This window comes from Mchenga conophoros, linkage group LG2, assembly GCF_057382185.1.
Source record: "Mchenga conophoros isolate Kocher_MC1m ecotype Shallow Benthic linkage group LG2, M_conophoros_male_GT1.1, whole genome shotgun sequence".
NCBI classification, from domain to species: domain Eukaryota; kingdom Metazoa; phylum Chordata; class Actinopteri; order Cichliformes; family Cichlidae; genus Mchenga; species Mchenga conophoros.
This window is the reverse complement of record NC_140527.1, coordinates 32,936,182-32,963,536: the sequence shown is the minus strand read 5'-3', so window position 1 is coordinate 32,963,536 and position 27,355 is coordinate 32,936,182. Positions and strand designations below refer to the sequence as shown.

Genomic DNA, 27,355 nt, shown 5'->3' with positions numbered 1-27,355 from the left:
GAAAGTGATTGAAATCTTACCAAACAAGCTAGAGGATGGTGGGTTGAAGGGACTATTTGAAGGGTAAACAATGGGGAAAAAACAAAGGCAAGCAAAAGCATTTGGTCCTCATTCTGTTGATGGGAGATTGAAAAAACACAGCAATATCAACAAACATGCTTGCTTGATTTAAGAAGAGGGCACTGCAGCGAAAACAAAACTAAGGTTAACGCTGACAGACATCAAAGCAGCTTCCAAGCCTGTTTAGTCAAAGAATCGGTTATGTTTACTTGAAGCAGAACAACAAGAGTAATGAAAATGTGCCCGGTGTGGGGCCACAACTCTAAACATGGATTTGATCATGCAGAGAAGACTGAAGTCAGTTTATTTATTGGTTCTCATGCTGTACAAAATTATGATAAAAACATTAGCATTTGGCCCCAGAACGTGTTCGAATTACAGTTACAAATTATTAAGAAGAAGGTCGTAATGTTTCGTTTTTCTAAACAGATATACCAACTACAAATGTAAAAATTTGCAATAGTGAAGTGCTGTGGCAATCAGGTTTCCTAGTGCTGCAGGTAACGTGTAAAATAAAAGCTGTCATAGATTCACATAGCTGGTTTAGATGCACCTGATTCCACTGCAAGGGTTTGTGATGAAAAAAAAAAAGATCTATGTAACTCAGAAGGTCTTATATCCTTAAAAATACAGACAGGACGGTAATGATCGTCATATATAATATTATGTAAATCAAACGAAACATTCACTCGGCTAGCATGCCCAGGAAGGAAGCCAAATGAACAGCAATGACTGTAGTGATCTGAGGGCGCTGGTTTAGGCATGATCCTATAAACACAAATGTCATTTCAGAAAGTTCACAAAAATCTGTACAGCAATGTGAAATATCAATGTGATATATTTTTCTGTAATTCACAAATTTGTAAACCTTTAGAACATGTAACTAGTAACAAGACATCTAAAACAAGCAAATGACTTTGGTGTTTTTTAGCTACAGGCTTAAAAAAAGCAAAATAAAAGCAATAAAACGTCTAAATATTTTATTCAGAAAAAAAAGATCATTTCATTGCTTTACTTCAACCCTCAGTGTTCACAGTGGTCTCCTATGCTTCAGAAGTGATTCTGACCACCCATGAGGAAAGACACTGGTACGGTTATTTCTATTTGTTACAACAATTTTCATTATAGTGGCTATAAATGGAGATTTAATCCCAAAAATATATTGTGTGAGATGGTACTGGTACGAAATGTTTGCGTAGAAATGTAAACTAACCTGGAGTTTGGCTTATTTGTTCAGACTGTAAGTTTTAAATGTAATCTTGCAGACATTCACATCACTTTTCATAAAACTAGTATAACAAAGCCGTACAACAAAGGCCTGGCGCTGATTCTCCGCAGCTTGGCCGAGTCTATGAAAATTCTTGATTGGTCGAGAATGTGAAGAATGTGCAGTGCATTCCAGTTTCTGAACAAGTCCTTCCCAGTGGGCAGGCATGTCCACTAATGATAGCAACACTGGTTTATGGGCAAGGCTCTGTCTGTGTTTCCCTCTGAAAATTCTGGAGAGGCGAGTTAAAGTAAGAAAAAATAAAAGCATGACTCTCAAAGGAACCGTCCTTGATCTGTTGTTTTGTTTGTCCACTCTTCTTTGCTGCTCCCTCATTTGTTACCCATGCTGTTTTGAGACAAAACACTCAAGGCAATTTCACCACCACCACACAGGCGCCTGCCCTGCCAATGTTAAGAGGGACCTCCTACAGGAAGACAGAGAGGTACACATCAGTCTTTCATGTAAGGATGGCTTTTTAAAAAAATCCTGTTTTACTTCATGCTGGTAAGGAGGTCAAAGGGTCAAGATTTAAACCAAAAAAACATGCAAAAAGAAAAGCAACTATAAAATATTGATAGGATTCAGTCACTTCAGATTTAACTGAAGCGGTGATGTTGGTTGTAACTGTTCTAGCAAAATATCTGCAGTTCTATTAAAGTTTTATTCTTTTTATAACTTTTTAAACTATTTATTTTTCTCCGCTGGATTTTTTTCATACTTTTTCTAATCTAAAATAGTAGGAATATATTTCATAACTTTGTTTTTGCAGTTTCATTAAATTGAGTTAATGCAATTACCTCAGTCCACTCATTGTTCTGTGCATCGTAGGACTCCACAGTGTTCAAATACGACTGGCCGTCATATCCGCCCACTGCATAAAGTCTGTCACCCAGCAGGCAAACACCAACCGCATCCCGGGGAACACTGAGGGGAGCCACAGTGGTCCAGGTGTCCGTCTTTGGGTCATACCTGTAATTAAAATATTTGGTTGAACAACTGGCCTTGCATTACATTACTCAGTATGGCGAAACAACATTTTCTCTAAAAGTTCATTTACTCAGTCAGTCTAACAGCATCTCATCCCCACTAATTGGAACGGCCTTATGTTCCTCCTGTTTAATCACAGATGTCTGAATGGTCACAGAGAACTAAAGTGAAACATTAAAGCAAAAGACAAAGCTGTCTTTCCAAAAGCAGCTGGCAGATGCTCGGTCCAGGGAGAACTTGACTCATCAGACAGAATTTTCCACAGAAAGATTTTTTTTCATCTGTTTGTCCATATTGGAAGTTAAGAGGCATCATTTGATTTACTTTTTATGCTTATGAACAAAACAGTCACTCAAATGTTTAAAAATCCGTCCACTATGGGAAAAAAGTGTGAATTGTGGTTGTTATTATTAAGTATTGTGTGCTGCTTGTTAAAAGTACATCAGTAACAATGTATATCGAACGGCTCATCCAACTTATCCCAGTTGGCAAAGTTAAAGAGGCAAGGTACATCCTGAACAGGTCACAGGGCTAACACAGAGAGACAGAGAACTACACACTACCATATACACAAGTACATAATCACCACTTAATCTACCAAATGTGTGTTTGGACTGTAGGAGGAAGACTGAAGACTGAAAACTTCTACTCACAACTTCATCTGCTAATAAGGTGCAAAGAAAAGAACAAAAGTTTAAAGAGGTTGAAGCTCCAGCAACACATGCGGTATGAAGAACAACTTTATTGCCTGACCAGCAGATTTCAGCCTGTAGCCTTGCAACATTTTATCTTTTTTAGACTTGCTCTTCATGGAAGAACAACACTGTACCGCTTTCAACTTTTGCTCTGCTCTGTGTACCTTGAAAGTTGTGCCAGACATCTCTACTCTGTTTGCACAACCTTTTATCTTTGTGAGATACACTCACCGTGGAAGAACTGCATAATACCAGAATGCTACAGGCTGTTTCAGCTACAGGCTGAAACATGTGGGTAGAACAGTAAAGTTGTTCTTTGTACTAGGGGTGTATCTGGAGTTTCAGCCTCTTGAAAGGACCTACTCAACCAGTAGGTATAAACCTCTAAAGTTATACAGTACTGACCAGTGCATCACCATGACAAGAGGGAATATATATATAAATATCTGAGTAAAATGTGATGTCCTAGAAAAAATGATGTCTGTATTTTATCACAAAAAAAAAAAAAAAAAAAAAAAAACAGTTACGTGTATTTAAATCACGCCAATGGGTTTACCTCAGGTTTGGACTAAAGAGGATATTGTGGCCACCAGATGGTGCCAGATACTATAACATAAAACCATGTGTAGCAACAGTGGTCTCTACAATAGGGTATTGCGTAATGCAGACATGTCTCCAAATGCAGGAACAGGGTGGGGATCAAGAGGAATTCCTTTTTGTTCCTTTGAGAAATTTTCCTAACTTGACCCCACCCATTACTGAGTTCAATGAACATCAGTCCAAACACACCATTGTCTTCTGTGTACTCTGGAGATGAGGACGTGCATTTACTGACCTCTCAACACAATCGGAGAGTCTAGAACAGTGGTTGGAAGCAGGGGCATCGTGTCCTCCCACGGCGTACAGGAAGTTGTTGTATGTTGCTACACCCACTCCTCCTCGTCTCTTGGTCATTGGTGCACACATGCTCCACTTGTTGGTGTGTGGATCAAAGCACTCCATCGACCTAAGACAGGAGCTTCCATCTCGACCACCAACTGCAAATAGTCTGAAAGATTCGAGTAAATTAAGCAAAATTATGAACGAATATTTGACAAATGAGTAGCCGCTGCGTGCTTCGAAACAGAATTGTTATCTAAACATTATCAGAACAGTGATAGTAAGACAGATTGTAGATGATACGGTGCTGAGCAGAACGTTTTTCAAAGATAGTTTTCTTAGATAAGAAAAGATAACATCAGTGGGTTAAATGTAGCTTGTAGCTCAAAGGAGCAGCAGCTTCTTTTCTACTTCAGCACACAAACATATTCAAATTAGGCCGAAAGCTGGTCTGTTATTTGCCTAATTTACTTTTAAATTGTGTTGTAAGGTATTTAATACATACAAATACATCAAGTGTTTTGCATTTATGGAGTCTAGATTATACTGTATAAATTACCACACTAATCAGAGCAGCCTTTGCTCCGAGCTGCACTGTTGCACAGCCACCTTGGAGTTTATCTGACGCAGACCACAAAGGAAGTATAATGTTGTCGAACTAATAGTGCATTAATACTGTGCTCCAGCTTTTCCTGGACCACTGCACTGTGAGTTACACAACCATACTTGTTTTATTTCATGCTCAAATCCAGCTGCAAGTTTACTGCCTGCAAAAACATTTGTTCCAGCAAATCAATAGCTAAAACTGACTAAGAGGTGCAGGAATAAAGACTAACTGTGCTATCCTTATATGCAAGTTTACTTCAGTCAAGTAGAAAAGTAGAATTTATGGACGGCAGCACCCTAAAAAAAGAGCATACTCCAATTAGACTTCCTTTTTAAGTGTGAATTGCCTGCAAATGTCTGCCTTCTTAGTACTAATTTGCAGAGGGCAATGGCTTCAGAGGCAGGCAAGCGGAAATACAATAGCACACTTTGCATTAAAGTTTAAGGTTGCACATTTTAATTAAAAGGCTATGATGGGATAGTCAAACAGGTTAGACAAAGATGGGGGTCATAGCAACTTACTTTCCATTAAGTGCTGTGACTCCCATAGTGCTCCGTGGTGTCGACATGCTGGCCACGTAGTTCCACTGTCTGGCCTGTGGGTCCCAGCGCTCCACCGTGTTGAGATAGCTCCAGCCGTCATGGCCTCCTACGGCATACATGGGACCCTCCAGCACAGCAATACCTGCAGAAATAGAAATAAGAAATGAATGCTATCCAAACAATTAATGCTGTAAAGATAAATAAGATGAATTGTCCCATTAGATACTGCATATGAAAAAATCAAACACTATAAATATTTGCTACTATAAATATAACGAAATAAAGAGAATATTTAATATTTTATATGCGTGTTTTGATCATGTGTGATTTTGTCTGCATAATTATATTAAGTTGTTTCAAATGTTCATGTGTTTACCTCACTGAGGTTAAATGAAACAAACATTTTTGCCAAAATTACATGAAAAAGGTATTCGAACACAGAAACCTTAAAACATCTAAGAGAATAATCAGTGAAAGAAGTCCAAAGATTTCCAAGTGAATGTTATTCTTAGAGAGTCTGAGCAGAGATACGTTTCTCATTTTAGAACAGAGCAGAGTGAGTCAACCAGCTGGCCAAAGCTATTCAGAAAACAGGAAGACTATAAAACTGCTTTGTTATTCCTCGTCCCCCAGTCACATAGGAATGGTTATTTCCACCAGCGTCAATGCAGAGGGTGCTTTAGCACAATGGATTTTTATATGAAAACACTTATTTCCTTTGGTGAGAGTTCAATTATTTAGAGGAAACATGAGGACAAGACCGCATTCAGAGAACCTCGAGTGACATAAACACTGTCAAATGAAAACTGGTCTTGTAGTGAGGCTTCTTTTTATTACTGGCTTGTGGGTTGGGGATAAAAAACAACACGTTTTTTTCCTTTTCTTTACCCATAAAGCACACAGCAGGAAATGGCTATGCGGGGATGTTGGTAGACACTAAGTTAAAACATATTCAGAATGAAAATATGCACAAGATAAGCAAAGCACCAAGAGATATTTGGTACGTGAAAGATCAAAGACAGCGCAGGTAATCTGTACAGTGTGATCTCCTGGGCTTGCTGATACCTCCGACCACACTGTGTGAGTGAGCTGAATGCTTTGACAAGATCTCCCTCCTCTGTTACCCAGACGTGTTTCAACTGTGAATCAAAATGCTTCTGATATGAGATTTATTGGGCAGGGAAGGGTAAGGAAGAGCAGGGCCAGCACAGCTTGCCAAGCTTTGATAGTGGAATGGAAAAAATATCAAAGGTATATGTCAAAAAAAAAAATTTTTCTTAACAGCCTACCAATTGTGACCTTACTAAATATGTATCCTCTTTGGTGTTTCAAAAGTTTGTAGTTTGTAATGAAATGATCATTCCAGTTAGTTGGCATTAGGCAGCATAATATTCAAGACAAAGTCACAAAGTTGAATTCAACCACAGTCCTTGCAGATAAGATGATCTCAGTGCCAGCCTACAGTAGCAAAGAGTTCAGCTGATGAAATGCTTTCATTTGGGAAATCTCATATGCAATGTGCTATTTATATTTTTTTTAACTTCCTACAGTTGTTGGGCATTTGCAAGCTACTTTGCAACCCACCTCTACCCTAGGTCCTCCTTTTATACTGTGCCTGATTTAACCAGCATCAGAGCTGTTATCACTGCTTCCTGTTCTGTTCTGTATGGAAGGCTTGCTGCTGCTCTTCCTACCTATAGCTTTCCATTTGAAAAAGAAGTATGGCATGTTTTTCCTACATTTTTCTTTCCATGTATGTGCATGGAAAGGCAAGTAAGTTTCAGAACACAGACATAGTAATAATGCTACTAAAAATGCATGAATGCCAATGTAAATAACAATATGCTGTTGGCCAGTTATATGCCAATCACTCACCAAGCCCATGTCTGTGTGTTGACATTGGGGGCATGGTGGACCACACTTTGCTGATGGGGTTATAGCACTCCACCATGTTGGACGTCTTCAGTCCATCTCTCCCTCCAACCACGTACAACTTATTATCTATCACTGCCACACCAAACTGCAGCCGGCGCCCATTCATGACTCCAACCTGGACCCAAGTGTTTGTTCGCAAGTCATACTTCTCTATGGTGGTAGAGCCTGAAATAAAACAAAATACCGCAATTTAGATAACCTGTGTTGCCATACACTTAGAACAATTGTGTATAAGCTAGCTCTCTCTTTTTTATACATCTGGCAAAGCCATCTTCAGAGTCTTTTCAGTAAGTTGCTATGTCGGATACCTTTGGTAGCATCCATTCCTCCGACAGCATAAAGTGCACCAACAGTGGATTTCCTAGGTTTTGTTCTTGGGCTCTGAAACATTGGGCGTCTTTCAGGTAGAAGGTGATACTTCATGGCTTCCATTAGCAGCTTTTGACATTCCAGATCATCAGAGAACATCTTGTTGTTTTCCAGATCTGCAAGGAGCTATATTTCAAGAAAATAAAAATTAGCTGCATTATAATGTGTGCCGAAAATTTCTAATGTTTATGGTATTTATAGAAATCTCTCTTGTGGAATGGTATTTGTAATATAATGTGTAGATTTTAAATCCCTTTGGAAAAGATGTCATATATATATATAACTGCAAAACAGCATTGAAAATTAAGATTATGATATGTTTTAATTAAAATGGGGTGAAAGCAAAAACAAAATTATCTAATCTTTGTCTATCATCAAACTATTACTTTAAAGGAAGTCACTATATAAATTATTGCAATTAGATAAAACAGCAAAGACATATGAAACACACTGTATTTTAATGATTTTACTTCTTTTTTGTAAATGCACTGCAGAAGAGCTAAACTTTTCTTTCTATTCTGAGAAATAGTAGCACTCTTACATTTCCGCACATTACAGAAACTGCAGTGAAGTTGCTTTTTATGTGGGTTTTCTCAGACATTTCACTTTCATATATTTTTGCATTTATTCATTGATACCGCTATGCCTGCGAGACTTAAAAAGAACTTTACCAGTTTTGAGAAGAAGAAAAAAAACAATGATTCATTTCTGTTGTTTATTTGCCTCGCAGCAAATGGCATCTCCCAAGCCATGGATGAAAAACCTTATGTATCATATCTTCCACATATTTTTCATTTTGCAAACAATAATGCTGCAGGTTACTTTCCTGCATACTGATAATAAAAAAAAATAACTTGAGCATAATTACTTTTGGAAAGCAAATTTGTCAGTGAAAATAAAATACCATTTAAAAAAAAACAGATATGTTCATGCTTCATATCTGTCAAAAATGCTTATCTGTTTCCTGTTAGGTTATTTAAATCAAGATGACCAAGTTGTAAGTCAGTGCTTACTTGCAGAAATACAGCATAATTTTACATCACATGAACTGTGTTCGTGTTAGTTATTATTTCTATTCATTTCATTATTCATTTTAAGTTAACAAAGTTATAAAATGAGGAGTTACAACCTGGACAGAGTATCAAAGATCACAAATCACACCTTCTGTAATGAAGCCAAGCTGACTTGTACCATCCGAATCATCAGTCACAAGCTCTAACACAAGCATAAGCGACTTACAGTCCTGATCGGCTGTCTCACCTGTGGAGGAAGTAGGGGTAGGCGGATGTAAGCAAGAAGCACCCCGAGGTCCTGTTGTCGATTCTGGACATCATACCTCACCCACATCATCAAAGCTTGGAAGATCGTCTCTTCATCAGGAACATTGATGTCATCGCTGGAGAGCAGCTTAACAATTTCAGCTGTGGGGAGCAGCAGGAACTCCTGGTTCTGAATGACCTCGAGGAAGTGTTCCTGGAACATAGCGGAGACGCAGAGGAGACAGATAATCATCAGTTATTAGCCGAGGAGTACGCTTGGTGCAGCATTTTGTGTGTGTCTGTGTATGTTTCTACATCTCTGAGGTCCAAGTGGCACAAGGACAGAGAGGTGAAGAAAAATGAACGTGAAGAGAGATAGAGAGTGCCAGTTTGAAGGTCTTTATCTCCAATAACCGATAACCGCAGTGAATCGCTCTCCATTTCTCAAATTATTTCTTTCCAAAGAACAGATGAAGCCATCATCTGTTTAACTTAGTTCAGTAAATAAAATGATCCACATAACAACAGACTACAAATCAATCTGGTATAGAGCATTCGCTCCGAAAAGCCTCCTCTTAAGCTAATATGGCATTTTTTCTGCTGATCATACATGATACCAATAAGCCTTTATAAGTCTTTAATGAAAAACAGGCTCTGGAAACCTCCATTACAATCCCACCAATGGTGTGTCCAGTTCCAAGTTTGATGGAAGCTGTTTTCTATTGCCTTTCTAAAGATTAATCTTCCATTTATTGGCCAGAAGCCCAGGCAATATTAAAGCACTGCATGGCTACCTCTTCAAGGGCTTTGTCTCTGGGCAGTTCCATTAGAGATGATATATAAAACATTCCTGCTCATATGTGCATCTATGGTATGTCCAACATTTGGCCATTTTTCTGCACTGTTTATGCTTTAAACAAAGCAGTAAAGGATTCATCATTATAATCTTTAACAAATCGAGTGTTCACTGTAGAAAGCATGAAACCAGAAACAAGCATGCTATTGATCATCAACATGCAACACATTGCAGTGTTAGTCCGATCTATCTTTTGAGGGCAGGCTTTAAGAGCTTAGCAAGGAGAGCCTTAATGAAATGAGGGACATCTATTGATCTCTGGTGCTAAAGAGAAGGGAGGAACTCAATCCAGCTCAATCTTTGACATTGCGTTAAACCAATAAATTTGTAACTGCAAATGCTGAAGAGCTTACAACAAAATTGAAAGCTTAGCCAAGTTTGTTTCATAACCATTTAAAAGGATGTGTTTGTAGATACTGGCAGACTCACAGCAGTCAAGTAAACTCCTCAGAAAACGAGACCAGCGGCACAGGATATTAACTGATTTAACTGAAAGAGTAATTGAAAAACTAATACTTAAACTAATGCGAGGCTGGGAAAATTACCTTCCAAAAACTTTCGATTACTATTTAATTTGCACTGGTTTGCAACAAAGACTGCTCTTTATTCTTTCCTGAGATCAGAATTCATTTACAAAACCGAAATTGTCAAGTATTAATTGAAATCCTGTGTGGAAATCAAAGTATTTTATAGCTGGAAAAATATTGCAATATGAAACTATATAATATTAAACGTGTATATACTGAACATTAAAGTATTCTTTCATGAAGGAAAACGGTGTCAGAAGCTGCCGTGCTGTAATGGGAAAAAACAAGCTTATCAAAACAAAAATCTTCAGCTGAGGGGATAGAGGATAGTCTTCCAGGAAGCCCGAACATCCCTGCTCATTACTGACGTTACTGAACAGGAAGCTGGGCCTCTTGTGCAGTTTTATGATTAGATTAACCTCCTGGTCTCGGATGGGGACTGTGTAAACAGAGTGAGCAGATGTCCTTTAGGAGATAACGCCTGTCTTGTGCTGTCAGTTCTGCATGACCAGCAAGAAATTATCTGACGAACATGTGGGTGAATCCTAATCCAACAGGAATATTTCTCACAGAAATGTAGAGTAATTGCATATCTTAAACAAATAAATCCTAACAAGCGGTGTCAGGAACTCGGTTGGTTATTACTTCCTGTGAGTGCACAGTAATGAAACTAAATTTTTTAAAAATTCGTATTAAAGTTATGTCTTTTATGATTATGTGTGTGTGTGTGTGTGTGTGTGTGTGTGTGTGTGTGTGTGTGTGTGTGTGTGTGTGTGTGTGTGTGTGCGCGCAATGATGAGTGCAATCCCATTATTTATTATGATCTGAATAATGCAGCCCACCACGAAAATGTGGTCTGGCTCTGTTCATAGTCCTACCATGGTGTAGTTATGAGCCACATTAAGCAGGTCCACACAGCCCTGGGCATCTGCAAAGGAACGAATTCCCAGGCAATTGGAGGGATGAAGCTGTTTCATCAGAAAGTTACAGCAAACCTGGATGACTTGTGAAAGCTGGAGGAGACAAGCTGCTGCCAGTAAACTCTCAATGGTCTCCTCTTTCAGCTCAAGGACACCTGCAATGTCACAACATGGAAACTACATGAAAAACAACACATGACCGAAACTGCATGGAAGCAGTTTTGCGATTAACATTTGAATCAAATAAAAGGCATCAACAGCTAAATTATAGCATTAATAATGAAATCACTTAAAATCTTTTACAAGGATAGCCATTATTATGATTTTTACCACACAACTTTTAAACTGTAAAAAGTGGATATTTTGATTAAAGCATATTTCCCAAACAGCCATTTGCCCAGTTTAAAAAAAAGAAGCAATTTTGTGTTGAAGTCCTGCCCAGTCTGCCAGCTCTATGATGAATTGTCTTATTGATCCATTTTAATCATGCTGCATTTCAGAAGTCTCATAACTACTTACAAGGGCTAGTGAATGTCTTTATAAGCACTCACCAGTGTAGGCAAAATGAACCAGGGATCTGAGGGCTTCTGGATCCACTCCCTCCATCTTTATCTCTTCTTGCTTTGCCTCTCTCACGTCACTCGTGAACATAGCAGCAAAGTAGTCCGACACAGCACTTAAGACCAATCTGCCATAAAGAAAAAAGATCAATGAATTGGGTTACATGGTGGGAGATCTATGGTCTTGTGGTTTTAAGAATGCCCCCAAATGAAGCTCTGCTTCCTAACAAACAGCATGCCTCACATGACTCAATACACCATATTCATAATGTACTGTCAGTGTACTTATTCCATTTTACAGTGATTTATAGCCCCCTTCCACCACTGTATGATTCCACTTTGTCAGCCTGTGATAAATTATTTTATCCCACATACAGTATGTTATGTTAATAGCTACAATGGTCAGACTTGTAATTATGTTAACTAATTTGTCTAGCAAGCTCAAGCAACAAGCTTGTGGATTCATGAAGGAAATGTGAATGAATAAATCAGTCAGCATACATTCACACGCGCTTACGGTTTCTAATATGGATTTTTATGGTTTAAACTTTGCTTTACATGATTGTATCTGAAAGTAGAATTTAAAAATCCAGCTATAAAAATTCAGGCAACTAAGTTACTAAGATACTTCTTTTCTGGCACTGTGGAACGTACCAGATCCTTAACATAATATACCGTGTGGATAGACATACAAGCAGATCCACACAATGGTTCTCAGCAGTCAAGAGATGCCATGAAGTGGATCACAATATTTGTCCATGTAGGAATAAGGCTGGGCAATGGTGTAATTAGATCACACCGGAGGAGATATTAGAATGCAAACCAGTGAACATTGAGTTTGCATACCTTTCTTGTCACCGGAAAATCAGAAGAGACTTTCTTTGAATTTCAAAGCTCATCCAATTATCCCCCATATAGATCAAACTGACCAAATTTATTGCAAACTGTGGTCCAGACCAAAGTCTGACTGCCTGCATTGCTATCTTAACGAAGTGCATCCAGATGAGCTTCTTTTTAACTCTGATCTAAAGCAGTAAGTAATTAATGAAATCAAAGCAGACAGAGGCACAAACACCAACCTGTGAGCCGGTATCTTGTGGTCCCCTGCTATCAAGAGGACATCACACAGTTGCTTGTGCTGGAGGTAGGTCTCCATTTTCCGGAATGTCTGTTCCGCATGGTTTGTGGCTTGGAAAAACTCATCTGAGGAATTGGTATTCATTCTGGAGAAGGTGCTCAGAACCAACCTGTGGAAGAAGAGCAAAGAGAGAGGAAGAAAAAAGACGTGGTGTAATTTAAAAATATAAAAACAATTAACCCTGACTGTATGACTGCAGTATCTTTACAGTCTGTGCGGTATAATCAACATGTTGCATTTTTAACACAGCATTAAAAATAGTTTGCCCCTCCCTATAGGTATGGAATCTAGGCATGTTTAAATGTTTGTCTGTTTGTTTGTTTGTTTGTTTGTTTGTTTATGATGAACTGACACAATATGCAGGGAGATCCACTGAGGGAACACAATGGTTCTTAGCATTCAAGAGATTTCATGTGATCTCTTTAATTCAGCCATTCAACTAAGGGCTCCAATATTGACAACATCATGCAATGGATCACAGGGTTTGTCCATGAATAAGCTGTAATGCAGGAATACGGCTGGGCAATGGTGTAATTAGATCACAGTGGAATAGAAATTAGGATGCAAACCAGTGAACACAGAGTTTGTATACCTTTCCCATCATCAGAAAATTAAAAGAGACTTTTTTTTTTTAATTTCAAAAGCTGCCTAGGGAACAAAGCAAAAACATTAATCTACTAGTTTTAAATGGGGAAAAAATATGCTGCTGAATAGACGTATCAGCAGATCCATTGTGTTCACTCAGTGGATCTGCTTGTGATCTGTTTAATTCAGCCATTCATCTGGATTTTTTTATTATTTGCTTTTGTTTATTTATTTATTTTTTTTGCATGATTTTGTCATTTATGAAATCTAATACCAATGTAGGAGCAGCGACTCCATTTCTAGAAGACAGGAAACACAAGTTAGCAGCGCTGTGACAAATTATTCAAGAAAGTGTATTACTCTCACTTGCTGTTAACTTTATCTGTCCAAATATGAACTAAAAACAAAATTAAATAGCTGTACACAGCAAGATAAACAGCAAATTACCAACGACACAAAAGAGCTTATTTGGACACATTGCACTCCTGAATCCTTTTTTCCCTGCAGTGAATCTGCATCTTTCTTGCCACTCTAAGCTGAAATTAAAACTCTTATGGACTAAACTCCACACATAAGTGGATAACTAAGCACTGCAGTCCAATGGGACAAGCCAGCAGCACAATCAATGCAACAGCTTTGCAGCGAGAATGCGCGCATGCCTTTTTGCCTGTTCCTGTGTGCCTCTGCATATCTGGGTGTGCATGTGTGTTTTCCAAAAAAACAGCGACTTAACAAGTGAACCAGCCTGTTCCTCACAGCATTGTGGTAAGGCTGAGTCCCCGTCCCCATAGGCTGCTAGATTACATGCTGTTTTATAGGCATCCGAGTAATCCCTCACACTCATGGCAAATATTGCAGCCCAGTTGCTTTGGTGTCCTTCACAGGAAAAGTCTACTCAATGACATTTAGAGTTGTTTGTTATGCTACATAAACACCCAAGCCGTCTCTCTGGGGGAATTTACAGTCATCTCATGGCGCTTCTACTGTGTAAAGACTGATAGTGCTCAAGAAAAAAAATGTCACTGCTATTTTAAGCAACACTTTATGTCCCCCGCTCATTACTACTCATATGCTGATATGAGAGCTGCATAAACCAGTGAAGTTACAGATTTGTCAATACAAATGAACCGAAAACCCTGTAAAGCTTGGCAGAGCAATATATTGGCATGCAGTGGGATTGATACTGCAGGAAAGATGGAGGGCGTTTTATTGACATCCTGATTAATATCATAAAAATTTTCAGCCGAGCGTGTGACTTTCTCCTCTTTCACTATTAAAAGCTAAAACATTTTCCATCCAGGCATTGTTTATACAGCACACTAGTTATACCATATCCTATGGTCTAAGCTTTATTGGGAGACTTTATGCTAAATTCAAATGTAATTTATTGCCCTGTCATGATATTCCCCACTGACTCCAGAGTCTCGGAGAGGAACACCAAACAAGACTGAATAAACAGTTGGGCCATAAAACTGAGATGCATTGCCTTTGTATTGGCTCCAAGGCATGCTGTAAGGATTTTTCATGCCTACCAATCTCTCCGACACTAATTGCTTTGGTATCACATTCTAGGGAGCAGTAAATTTGCTCTGAGGTGTATATTTTGCTTCCAATAGTGGGCTGGATCATCACAGGTATAGCCCATTTTTATAGAGGCACTAAAACCCTAGAACACCCATCTCCAAAGAAGCTGCCCTACAGACAATGCTCTACATTGCACAAGGCACACTACAAAGCAATCCACATAAAGCCGCATTGTCAGCGAGCATCCAGATTTCTTTTGTACTGTACAAACTGAAGCATTTTTTTTTTTGCATCTACTTAAAGTCAAAACTATAAGAAGTTAAATAATAAGACAAAACACAATAAGAAAAACTAGAACAGAATTGGAGATTCTGCCTTATTTATCATCACACCTTATACTACATCAGTTTTCCTTCACTGAGCACATATCACCCCAAGTCTTGTCATATGCTCCTCACACCCTCTCAGAGCTATCACACCACAGTGTGACTAATTGCTTCTGAGACACTGCATATTTAAAAATTCCACTATGCAGGTGAGGCAGAGGCAATGCAATATTTATTGCATTTGTCAGGACTTGTAGCCCAATTGTGTAACTTTTGACCACAAGATACAGATAAATACATGCAAACAATACATGAATAAATAATAATAGACAGCAGGTCATTTAAAATACCTGAAGGATTGTTAGACTGTTTATGTAGTTTTGTCATCAGCTTTTAAACCTTTTTAGCTATAAATTTATGTGTCAGATATGTTGTTGAAATTTTCGTTCTTATTCCAACTGATGTCAACTCCATCTCTCTATGTGAGTGCCAAATGTGAAATGAATCTTTGAAAATGGATTAGAGCAGCCATTTTCCCCAGAATTCTACTGAGTAGCTTGAGTTGTGTGGAAAATCCAACAATTCCTACAAATACAGCTTGTGCCAGCTCTATATATTCAATGAGATCCTTTTCTTTCTGTACTCTGACAGTCAGTATACTGCCACTGGGCTTTATGTTGGAAAGATTTTATACACTGGCTGTAATAACTTGATCCAGGCATCGAGACTGAGATGATATTTTTGCACAAATATAGTTTTCTCTCTGCTTTTTTTCCCCCGTGTCATATTTTCAGTGATCCCAGAGGTCATGAAAGCAAAACAAGAGAAAACAAAAAGGGTAAGAGATGAGTGTCCTCACAAATGTAGAAACACATGCACATGTGTGTATTAGGAGCTGGGGGCGTCCTGTAAGTGAAAAAATGTGCAGATCTTAGCAGAAATCTCCTTACTGCTTTGCTGGTGGCAGGTTAACTTGCATAAGGTATGAGGATGTCATATTGTGGATTGTGCATAATTTATATAAATCTGATGTTCGTGGCTAAATAAATTAGTCAGTGATCTTACAGCAGTGTCAGTGCGCCCCAGGGTGGCTGTGGCTACAATGTAGCTTGCCATCACCAGTGTGTGAATGTGTGTGTGAATGGGTGGATGACTGGATGTGTAAAGCGCTTTGGGGTCCTTAGGGACTAGTAAAGCGCTATACAAATACAGACCATTTACCATTTTACCATTTCAATGGAACCTTGTATATACTGGATATTTAAAGGTACTTGTTATATAATGTTTATAGTTGTAACTTTAAAGTTTCTATACTTTACAAGGGGGCCACTAAATGTGGTAAACGTGGCATTTTCCTAAATCTTACCAATGCTATGTAATTGTGCATATTGTGATTGATTTATATTTTGGTCTGTCATAATTATAAAACTGATCGCAGTCTGCACCTCCTTAATCTATTTCAGTGCAAAGTGCTATGAGTGAAACTGCTGAACCAAGTCATGGCCCCTTCTATGGTATCCACGGAAAATTCATAAAAATTCATGTCTCATTTGAACAGAAATTACCAAATGTGGGCGGCACATAATGCGTGTCTTCTCAGTATTGCTCAAAGCACAAAGAAATTTTTTATGTTAATTCTGGCTTCATCTTTAGCTTCCATCTAAGATTGCCTTTGGCATACAGAACGCTGATTGGGCAAACAACATTCACAATTTATTACAGGCAATAACACAATCACCTAAACCCTCCGGGTGTAATTTAAAGATTACAACAGAAAGTTTGTGTTTTGCAGTTTACAAATATCTTAAGGATGCATCAACTGGATGTGTCACACATAGACCTAATAAGCCTTGTGCCATTATGAAGAACTGGACAAATATCTGAATTACTGCTGCTGACAGGGGGTAAGGTGGTGGTATTTCTTTTCCAAGGTGGTGGAGAGGGAATTGAGATATCATTCATAGTAACAGCACGCTGACTCAAGCCACTGTTAGTGTTTATGTGGGAAAGGTCAGGGTTTCCATTCCATTCAGGTTAACTTCTGCCATATATTTTCTGTCAACTGTAGAAAGAAGCTATTTGGATGAGAGTCACGAGGACAGAGCAAATATATAGTATGTAGATGCAGCATTTGGGGCATTAAGAGCAAGTGTGGGAAACAGCAACCCATTTACTACACTACATTTGATTCAATAGCTTCCACACACAGTATGTAGAAGTAACTTGGACAGCAAATGTTTTGTAACCACAGCATAAATGTGTCACTGACTTTTTGTGTTATTATCTAAATACTCATTGCATGTGTCAGTTTTTTTGTCTTTCTATATGTTTTGGTATAACAACATTACATATAATCTTGTAAATATACAGCCACAAGAGGTGCACAGTTTTCATTGAATTTCCCAGATAATTCAGTTTGACAGTAATCTGAGTTGAATTCTACTATGAATGAAAGAAAATGGTGGGACGAAGACATTATATGAATGAAAACTAGTCACTGAGTGGCATATATCTCAAAATGACTGACAGGTATTTCCTAGCTGTAGCAAAAGGCCAAACTTTTGTGTTTTTCACTGCCAGCAGAACTCATTTGTGAGATTCAGCCTGAGGGATTGTCACAAATTATGTGTCAAGGATTTATGATGTGAGACATAATAAGGCCACCCAGCTGGTAGAGTAAATGAATGTGCATATCTCAGTGACATCCATACATCTGCTTAGCTGCAGATGAACATGTGAGCCATGATGTGTGACACAGCCACTGGTGTAATTCACCAGGCTACATCGTACATCCATCCCAAAGTCATTTCCAGCAAGTACTCCTTCACAGTTATTGAGTTGGTGTATTTCCATTAAGCACAGCCGTGACTGAAAAGTGGCATTATGCAATGCACCTATTTATTTCTGCAATAACTGCTCACGACTAAATTTTACTTTCCAACTATTTATTGTACTGAATGATCAAAAAATATTGGACTCGTCATCATATAAAGCATTTGCTCACAGGGCGAATTTTAACATGGGAAATGATGAAATGTCTGTCAGTACTGAAGAGTCGTGTTCTGTTTCGATTTTTCACAGGTTAGGCTGGCAAAACAAAATGTAAAATAAGTCATGATAATGTCTTAAATGAATAAGGCTACAATCAAACACATAAGAGCAGATTATATGCTCCAACAAAAACAGAACCATTTTAATATTTCAAAATCGTGTGAATGTGACGACTGTGCTGTATTTTACATGACCAGCATGAACTCAAGGTCCCCGAGAGCCAGACCGTTACACATTTTTACTGTGAGTCACATCTTTTATGCATGCACTTTTCACACATAGGGACTCAAAAAATATGAACATCTGCCAATTATGCCAACACACAGTGCAGGATGTTGAATTGATTCCAAAACTGTACCTTAGCTGAGAATTATTCATGTTCTTCCCCGAGAACCAAACCATCCACTGACTGTGATATCTATTCAATTCATATTGACACGTTTTTGGCTGTAGGTAGAGACTATGTATTGGGAATTAGGTGCTTTTTTCTCACTGAGCTCTGTACAAAAACATAGGGGAAGGTTTACTTTCATTGTTCACTTCCTCACCAGGTGTACAGAACAAAAGCGTACAGAAATCAGCAATGCTTAAGGACCAATTCACCTTAGAATGTCACAGCCGAGATAAAAGGAAACTTGGTCTTTTCATCTTTAATATGACGTGCTTTTAGTCTTCTGCCAGACAGTGTGTGCACGCGTGCAAACACACACACACACACACACAGCAACACACATATAGAACTCTAACCTATTTACTTCCTGGAAGAAGCTGTAGGATCACATGGAAGTCAGAGGAAAAACACAACATGAAAAGGCAGGGGGAAGGATTTACAGCTGTAAAACTCACTTCAGTATAAGATTTGTAATAACATTCTGCTAGAAAATAAATCAAACATCATATACCAGCCACTAGCTTGAATAGCTTTTAGCTCATAAAGTGGATGTAGTTGTGCTCGGCAGTCTAGATAATTCATGCGATTGCACTGCTTCTTCTTTTTATAGGTCCAGTACTTGTTATGTGATGTAATCACTCCTTCCGGCTATCCTTTTATATTTCTATAGTAGAATGCCATAGTGTGCCTTGTTAAAACAAAAACACTCTTTCAAAGGAATACTGTGCATGTAACCTGGACCACAACACAGTCAGAGGAGCAGGAAAAGCCTCAGCTTTCAGTTCAATGAATAATTAAAAGGATGTTTTATTGGTTCATCCTGCCTAACATGCTGTGGACAATGAGAGTGAGCTGTCCCCAGGTGAGCCATGGTAGAAGCTGAATAGCCTGAGTAAACTGGAAAATGATGGCTGTGCAGTTCATTTAATCTTTGCATAATTAGAGGATCTACATGCATAATGGCACAGCTAATATTTAAGTTAAAATGCAGTTTCACAATGTTTAGCCATTTTTAAGTATGACTGTTATATCTTTATTATTTAAAGTTGGGTTGTTCTCTTTTTTTTACTGATAACAACAAACACTTTTTAAAAATTTAATCAAGGGGATACTGCCTAATGTGTAATATTTCTTTTTTTTTTCAGTTGCTTATTTTATTCAGTAGCTATATTTTCACTGTGAAACCTGAAGAAACCATGTATTTATAAAAGAGCATCCCATAACCAGTGTCTGCTAACTGAGTATATGATCAAAAGTGACCGTTATAGCACTTTACACAGTCTCCTAATTTCTAACACCTAATAACAGTCATACCTTTCTCTGGCCTCCAGCTCTGCAGGGTCTTCTGTGGAACTCTTTACATCTTCTTGGCCAGTGTTTGTGTCATCTTTCCTTGTTGTACTGGGAGAAGAACTGTTCTTTGAAGAATCTTCGCTGGCCTGGGAACCTTGGATGGTGCTCTGCTGATGATGCCATGATTGATGACCTGCTCTGACATAGACAGGTGTGGGGCCTGGCGTTGGTGCCAAGATGCTGTGTACTGGGCTGTTAGTCTTCCGGAGACCTCCAACACCTCTTTCCCGCGAGTGACTTTTCAGTCGTCCCTGGACAGGCGTTCCTCTGTGGTCCAGGCCATCCTGCTGAATGTAACCTCCTCCACCACCAACCCCACCGCCTCCTCCACCAGCCGAACCTTGGGATGAATGGCTGAACCAGCGCCAGCGAAGCCTGAGGATCTGTTTCACGTCAAATTCCTTCTTCCCTGACACAGACATCCTCCTCTGGGTTTGGAGAATAAGGCAAGGGAACGTTGAGTCCCCAAAAACATGGAGAGCAGAGAAGAGAAGAGCCTTGGTTTCAGTCCTCACTGACTACAGTGTGCCTCTTCTCTTCCGTTATTGTCTCATTACTATCATGACCACCCCCTCCTCCTTCTATTACTCCTCCGTTGTTCTTTTAGTGGAGATGGAAAGCAGTCCTCTGCAGCTATTGTTCTTGTGCCTTAGACTACAACCCTCCCTCCAGTTCCCCCTCTCTGTCTTTCTTTCTCTTTTTTCCTCCTGTGCTGCTGTTTCTGTTTGTTGCTGCTGCTGCTGCTGCTGCTGCTGCTGTGCTGAGTTAATGCACATGCATGATCCACACTCCCTCCCCTTCGCCTCGTCTGTTTCGCTTTCTCTCTCGCTCTTTCTCTCTCTCTCTTTCTCTCCAGCTCTGCATAGACCCCTTCGATTCTGTTCTGTGTGTGACCATGAGTATGTTCTCTGTATGTGTATGTGAGCTGGCTGCTCTTGCTGTGAGGTGGAGGTGGGGTATCGTAGAACCTAGATGATGAGGTCACACCGTAACAAAGTAAATCACTGCTTGTTGAATGAGGAACACAGGAAGCTAGCTAACTACTATATACTAGTTCTACATGCTAGGATCATTTGCAGGGGCTCTTATTACATTAATCTACGTGGATGCACATTCATGCTTGTCTATAAACAGAAAATATGAGATACATTAATCTCAAACAAATAAGCACCACATATCACCTCACGCTGTTAAATGGCAGAGAAATTAATTTCACACTAATACACACATTTATGCAGTCTGCCATTTTCACATCAAACAGAATCTCATGGGAGAATGTGTCAATGTAGGTGCCCATGCAGAAAAAATATATTCCCCTTCACTGTCTTGAAAGCCCCCTATAATTACAAGTGAAAAGACTACATACTGATGAGCCTTCAAGGTCATTACAAACCTTCTTCCGCAGTCAGGCATTATATTTTACTGTTCCTTTCTAACATATACTTGAACATATTTCAAAGTAAAAGTGACAGAACAACAGTGTATATGTTTGGACAGCATTTATAGATTTTTTATTTCATTTGTTACCCATTGTAAACTAGGAAAATTAGTGGTGAATACTTTATAACACCTTTTTTTTATCTGAATAGGATCAGGATGTTTTATGTATTTCTGCAATGGAATAGCTCAGTCAGATTTAATGTTTTGCACCTTAGCTTCCCACTACTATTTTCACAGATTTTATTGCTGTATTACAAAGTTACAACAAGTTTCACTTTTACTACTGTGAAATAGATGAAAATGATAATGCAGCAATGTCTTTGTGTATTTATGCCCAATATTTACTTCACTCAAAAAAGTGAGAGGAAACCCTCTCAAAATGCCTTTATCCTCCTTGATCAGCTCGAGCTAAAATATGGGTTATTTGTTGGGGCAGTTGCACATATATTAAATTTCTTTTTACCTCTAAAATATGCTTAAATATATTGCTCTAGGAGGTTGTGCATTGCCAATGACATTATCAAAGGATTAAGAATTCTAGTCTGTTTCCTTTGTCTATTTCAAAACAAGCTCTTTGAGTCTTTAAATCTACCATAAAATTCCACTGTCAGTTACCATCAGTGCACACAGCTAAATGTACCTTTACAAGGAAAATACATGTATTGCAGAAACAAAACAGAGGTCTGCCATGTACAATATTGTATTAGTTTTTCTTAATTGCTTTGGCATTTTCTCTGATCAAACATACAGCCATACACTAAAGTTAACTTGCAAAATGATTTCTCCAAACCTTTTCATCTGTTAAAATTAGAGATGGCACAATACCACTTTTTTATGTCCGATACCAATACCGATATCATAAATTTGGATATCGGCCGATACCGATATGAATCCGATATAGTGTGTTTTTTAATCAATAAAACTGTTTTTTTAATATCTTGCTGCTTTTTGTATAAGTTCATACTCAAGTTAAAAAAAACAACAACAAAAAAACAAAACAAAACACTAAAGCTATTCTGTTATACCTGTATGCAAAAAATACACTGCACCCAAAATATTTCATAGTTCAGCAATACTGATCAATCTAATAAACTTAAACCTACTCCATCCTCCCTATTCTGGTATTTTAAAGAGTAAGCAACCTAACTAATAGGGCTCTAAAACTCCCAGCAAAAACAAAAAAAAACGAAAAAATAAGGAACCACCCCCCACCCTCCACCTCATGATGCTTAATCGAAGTAATCAAATTTAATTTGATGCAGTGTGAAAATAATTGCACAGAAATAAATTATTTTTCAAGAATAATTAAATAGATTCAACATCGTTCTTCAACAGAACTGCAGACTGCACAGATGGTACCTTCCCAAAGGAAAAAGTACTATAGCTTACTAGGGTATATTAGACTTAATAGTTACTATATACAGTAATGGACTTCTATTCATTTTACATCAGAGTAAAACTTTGGGTGTAAGATTCAGATAATTATTTAATAAAAGCTCAACATTTTAAATGAGAATAAGAAAGAAAAGTATGTCTTTGTGCCCCCTTCTCCCTGTTAATGCCCTATCGGCCCCCCTGGCTAAACTTTGCTAGATCCGCCCCTGCACAGTTACCAGCCGTCAGCTACGTAGAAAAGAATCCTGGTCTAGAAAGTAATATTAAATAAATTCTAGCAACAGATTATCAAGCTTAAACGTGCTTCTATTATTCAGCCGCTGGTGTCCTCTTTCTGGGAGATAAACAAACAAGAGAGACGGACTCGCGACAGAAAAGCCGATCAGCTGATCACTGATCAGTTTCATGATTGAAGTAGCAGCAGAAGACGGAGGGGGAGAGAAGAGGCAGTCGCTCCATATATCGGTTGTTAAGCTTAACGCGGGAATGCTTTACAAACATTCAGAGATGAACTTACACACTTGCTTTACTTCTCTCTGGGATCACTTCCTCGGAGATGAAATGCCGGATTGGTAGCCGCTCTATCACCACACTGCTCCCACGTGCTACGGTTATGAGGAGAGTTACGCCTTGTCGAAAGTTTTGTGAGGTGCTTTTTTGATATTTAATGGATCGGATTACATTTTTTATTTTTCTCCGATATCCGATACAGTCATTTACGTCAGTATCGGACCGATACCGATACGTAATATCGGATCAGTCCATCTCTAGTTAAAATTAAGGTTTTGTGGATTAAAAGTTCCTTAAATATGTTGTCAGATTTGCATCAGTATATTCAAATTTCCAGGTTTTCACTACCCTTTAATGTACTTTACAAGACAAGAGTCATTTTTATAAGAAAAAACAACTTTTGATGTGTACCAACAAAAACTACATTGTGCAATTGTGTGTTTCAGTAGCAAAACAGTGCTGGAAATGAATGTTCTCCTTTGCAGTTTAACATGAAAGCGAACTAGCATGCAAGCTAGAACTACCTGCGGCACTCTTCTTCATCACCCTCTACCATATATCCTTACAGATGAAGCTTTCAAAACACTATGCAACTTTCTCCAAGACAGTTTCTTACTTGAATACATCAGACAGTGATTTTCTCCTAATTTGAATGCAGAAGCTTAGACAGGACTCAGTGAATCTTTAAATTTTCCCTTTTCCACTGCAAATATATTCTCCACATATTAATTCATCTTAGTCTAGAAGCTGGATTTAATGTTTTATAAGATATTTTTTTAAAATCAAGGTGCAGATGTGGGGAATTGTATCCTGACTAGATGTGTTAAAGGAATATTAAAACAGTTGTGTGAAAAAAAAAGTCTCATAAAACATCCAATCCAACAGTTTTTCAAAATGCTACCAATAATGCATCATGACAACAGAATGGATTCTTAATGAAAAAATACATTAGAAAGTCCAAGTATGCTATAATGCACAGTGACATCGCAATGGGTCATTGCTTTTGTTTGCACAGAAGTCAAGGGCACAGTCTAGCTGTACACTGCACAACACATGAAATGTGAGATGCCAGATTGGCGTGGTCAACTATATTATCGTCCAACATCTGTCTCCCTACTACACATACCATAGCTGCATGCCTAGTCAGTCACTGAATGTAAGCGGTCGGTTTAGAGCAGCAGTCACATTAAGATCAGACAGTCAAATGTCTTAAATGATATATATTACATTAAATTGTGTAAAAATTCAAACTACTAAATTAATGTAATGCCTTCCTTGAAATCCCTTGATCTTTTCCTTTGTTTGCTTGTTTTTGTTTGTTGCTATCTAATTATGTATCACGAATGCTAGCTAATTATTTATTTTGAAAATGTAAGAACGAGCTTGTATCTCAACATGTGTGATGTGATTTGTTGGGCAGAGACTACCAAGATCCAATCAAAGAAAATGCCATCAAAACATAAAAAAACACACACTAACACACTATGTTCTCTCTTCATTACAAGCACTCAAATGACAATCATGAAAGTACACTTATACGTGCACACACCAAAAGCCACTTCGATTTTCCACACAATAGAGATTTCAACCTTTAAAACAGAAGACTACCTAATAGTTTGCTATTACATTCTTAACTCAGTTTATGTAGAAAGGAAATTCGGTTGTCAACTTACTATGAAAGCCAGAAAATTGTGTTTAGTCTGTGATTTTATGGCTGAAGAAGCAGACAAGACTGCTGTATAGCAAACATATGGACTATGGCATACTATTTAGGAAATTATTAGACAGGTTTGAACACAGTATTTAGTTCTGTCTGGCAAAGGAAAGACAAAGGTCTTTCAATAGGCAGTCTGTGAATAATTTCATTTCTTCAACATTCACTTCACATATTTTAACTTTCCATATGTTCATCACAAATATATTTAACTTCATAAAACATATATTTGCAATATACGTCTTGTTTATGATTGGCCCTTCTTGCATCTAAACTAATTTATGCTTTCAGTTTATATTGTTTGGCAAAACGATCATCTGGCAAAAGGGACAGTGTGAGTTAAATTACAGCAAATATCTACAAAACAGTAATATTTAGTAATCTTTCTTCTTACCTGAGAAACTGATTTGAAGTATATTCCTCAACATTCCAATGGTGGAAGGATCTTTTAAAATGAATGGCCAACAGGGATGATCCTCATGACTGCTCAAACTCTTTCACTACAGAATTGTTTGCTTCTCCAGAAAGGAAAGGGGCACTTTCCTCTTTTGAAGGAAACTCCTGATAATTTCCTTCCTCTGTACGACAATAACAACTGCATTCAAGCAACCAGGTCCTATCCTGTGTTTAAAGCAAAGCTTTCACAAAGCCCTTTTCAATAAGAGGCGTCTGTTACGTTTGTGTTGATGAAATTTAATGTGTCATAGATTTTTAACTATAACATATTACAATTATTATATAAAACCATTAAACATGGTATTTTTGTGAATTACCAGTAAATTTTAAGTATTTATAGTATATATTTATAAATATTGTATTTCTAATCTCATTAAATAAAATAGTCAGATATGAAAAAAAAAAGGTTTAAAACATCTTGCAATAACATAAGTCCTCGTGATATCATTACAAAAACGCAAGTTAAAAGTGTTTTGAAGAATAATCAGTATCAGTGATGTTGTATTTTAACTCAACCACTGGGGGGTGTAGTCACATTTTAGTTTTATATGGCCATACTCAATATCATAAAGGTTAATGATTTAATATTAACCGGAATTTAAGACTGGTCCCCATAAGATATAAACCACAAGGTTAAAAGTAAGTAAGTCTTACTGGGTGAGGATGTGGGTAATTATAGAGGCTACAAACCCAGAAACATGGGGTATAGTACATCAGTAGTGAAATAGATACTTGGTTTTACCACACAAGTTCACTTGCAGTGTTTCAGTACAGTGTTGAGCTATTTTAAAGTGTTAAATATAAAGATGGAAAAAATTCTTCATTATTCATATTTTTTCATTATTCATTATTAATAAAAATGTATATAATTCCATTTTTTGTTGCTAGATGATAAATATGGCATTGTGATTTGAACTCTTTGAACAAATGCTACTTCCAGATGATAATACATGTTAGCATAATAGGTTACTACCAGCGTCAACACATGTTACAGTGTTGTAGCTGTGTTTGATTTGTTAAGGTGTGCTGCATAAGTTAATGTAATTGGGTTTTTTTGTTTGTTTTTTGCTTTTTGTTTTTTTGTTTGTTGTTGTTTGTTTTGTTTTTTGTTTTTTGTTTTTTTTTTGGGGGGGGGGGGGGGGGGGGCTTTTTTAAAGGAAAATGGGGAAAGAGACCCCTAAAAGTAAAACCTCAGTATTTTTTGCTTATTTGTTTGTTTTTGGTGTTTTGTGAAACACAGTTGAGGCAGGTAAGGAGCTTTTAAGTAAAACAGTTTTATTTTATTTTATTATATATTTCTGCTTTCTGTACAATCCATAGTATCACAAGCAGTGACACAGGTCTGCAATTATTTACTTTTTTCATTAATGCAAAAGGCCTTTGGTTTTGTTGAAGAGTAAATGTGTGTACTTTGGTAAGCTTCATTTTGAGAATAACTCCAAACTAGTAATAAAAATTGAAGACACATTACAGACCTTCTAAATTTGAATTAAGAACTCTGGAGTCAGGTATAAATTTGTTGTGTTTTGTTTTTACATCAATTTTTGAAAAGCTCATCATTTTTACTAAAGTATATTATTTTTTTTGCGGGTCGTATTTAAAATTTAAATTAAAATAAAAATTAAAAAAAGTTGGAAATATTTGAATTTATATATAATGGATATAAAACAAATAAAAGTCAGATTTTTTGTTTTTGTTTTGTTTTAGTGATATTGAGTTGTACAGTATATGTTCAAGGTTCAAGGTTCTTTATTTGTCACATGCATAGTTATACAAGTATAACACACAGTGAAATGTAACCTGACACGCTCCTCGACATGTGCAAAAAACAAAAAAAAAGGGGGGGGGGGGGTAGAGGAAGTACATTATATATATAGTATATATATGTGCTAATCTGTTGACTCTCTCTCCCTCAGCTGGTCGACACAATGCAATTTAAATTAACAGAGTTGGCAAAAGCCAATATAAACTAAATGTGACAGGAGGCATTTGGTGCAAAACCCTCC

The 27,355-nt window shown here is 37.7% G+C and overlaps 1 protein-coding gene across 1 annotated transcript; it reads right to left on the bottom strand.

Moving 5' to 3' along the window:
• Positions 1 to 333: 333 nt before the first annotated feature.
• Positions 334 to 25,429, bottom strand: klhl4 (kelch-like family member 4). The gene is made up of 12 exons (XM_085296365.1): positions 25,288 to 25,429; positions 19,796 to 20,262; positions 12,546 to 12,713; positions 11,458 to 11,594; positions 10,865 to 11,061; positions 8,605 to 8,817; positions 7,284 to 7,470; positions 6,916 to 7,140; positions 5,020 to 5,182; positions 3,848 to 4,060; positions 2,128 to 2,299; positions 334 to 1,754 (listed from the first exon to the last, which is right to left on the bottom strand). The coding sequence occupies exons 2-12, from the start codon at positions 20,254 to 20,256 to the stop codon at positions 1,695 to 1,697; spliced, it is 2,196 nt and encodes a 731-aa protein (XP_085152491.1). The 5' UTR covers positions 20,257 to 20,262; positions 25,288 to 25,429; the 3' UTR covers positions 334 to 1,694.
• Between the last annotated feature and the right edge of the window lie 1,926 nt (positions 25,430 to 27,355).

What these genes read in the sequence shown, in the direction of transcription:
- klhl4 (XM_085296365.1), bottom strand. Translation starts at nt 20,256, where the DNA reads ATGTCTGTGTCAGGGAAGAAGGAATTTGACGTGAAACAGATCCTCAGG. An exon ending in CACAAGATACCGGCTCACAG is followed by an intron (nt 11,595 to 12,545) that starts GTTGGTGTTTGT and finishes TCTTTATGGCAG; the next exon opens with ATTGGTCTTAAGTGCTGTGT. An exon ending in AACACACAGACATGGGCTTG is followed by an intron (nt 5,183 to 6,915) that starts GTGAGTGATTGG and finishes CTATTTCTGCAG; the next exon opens with GTATTGCTGTGCTGGAGGGT.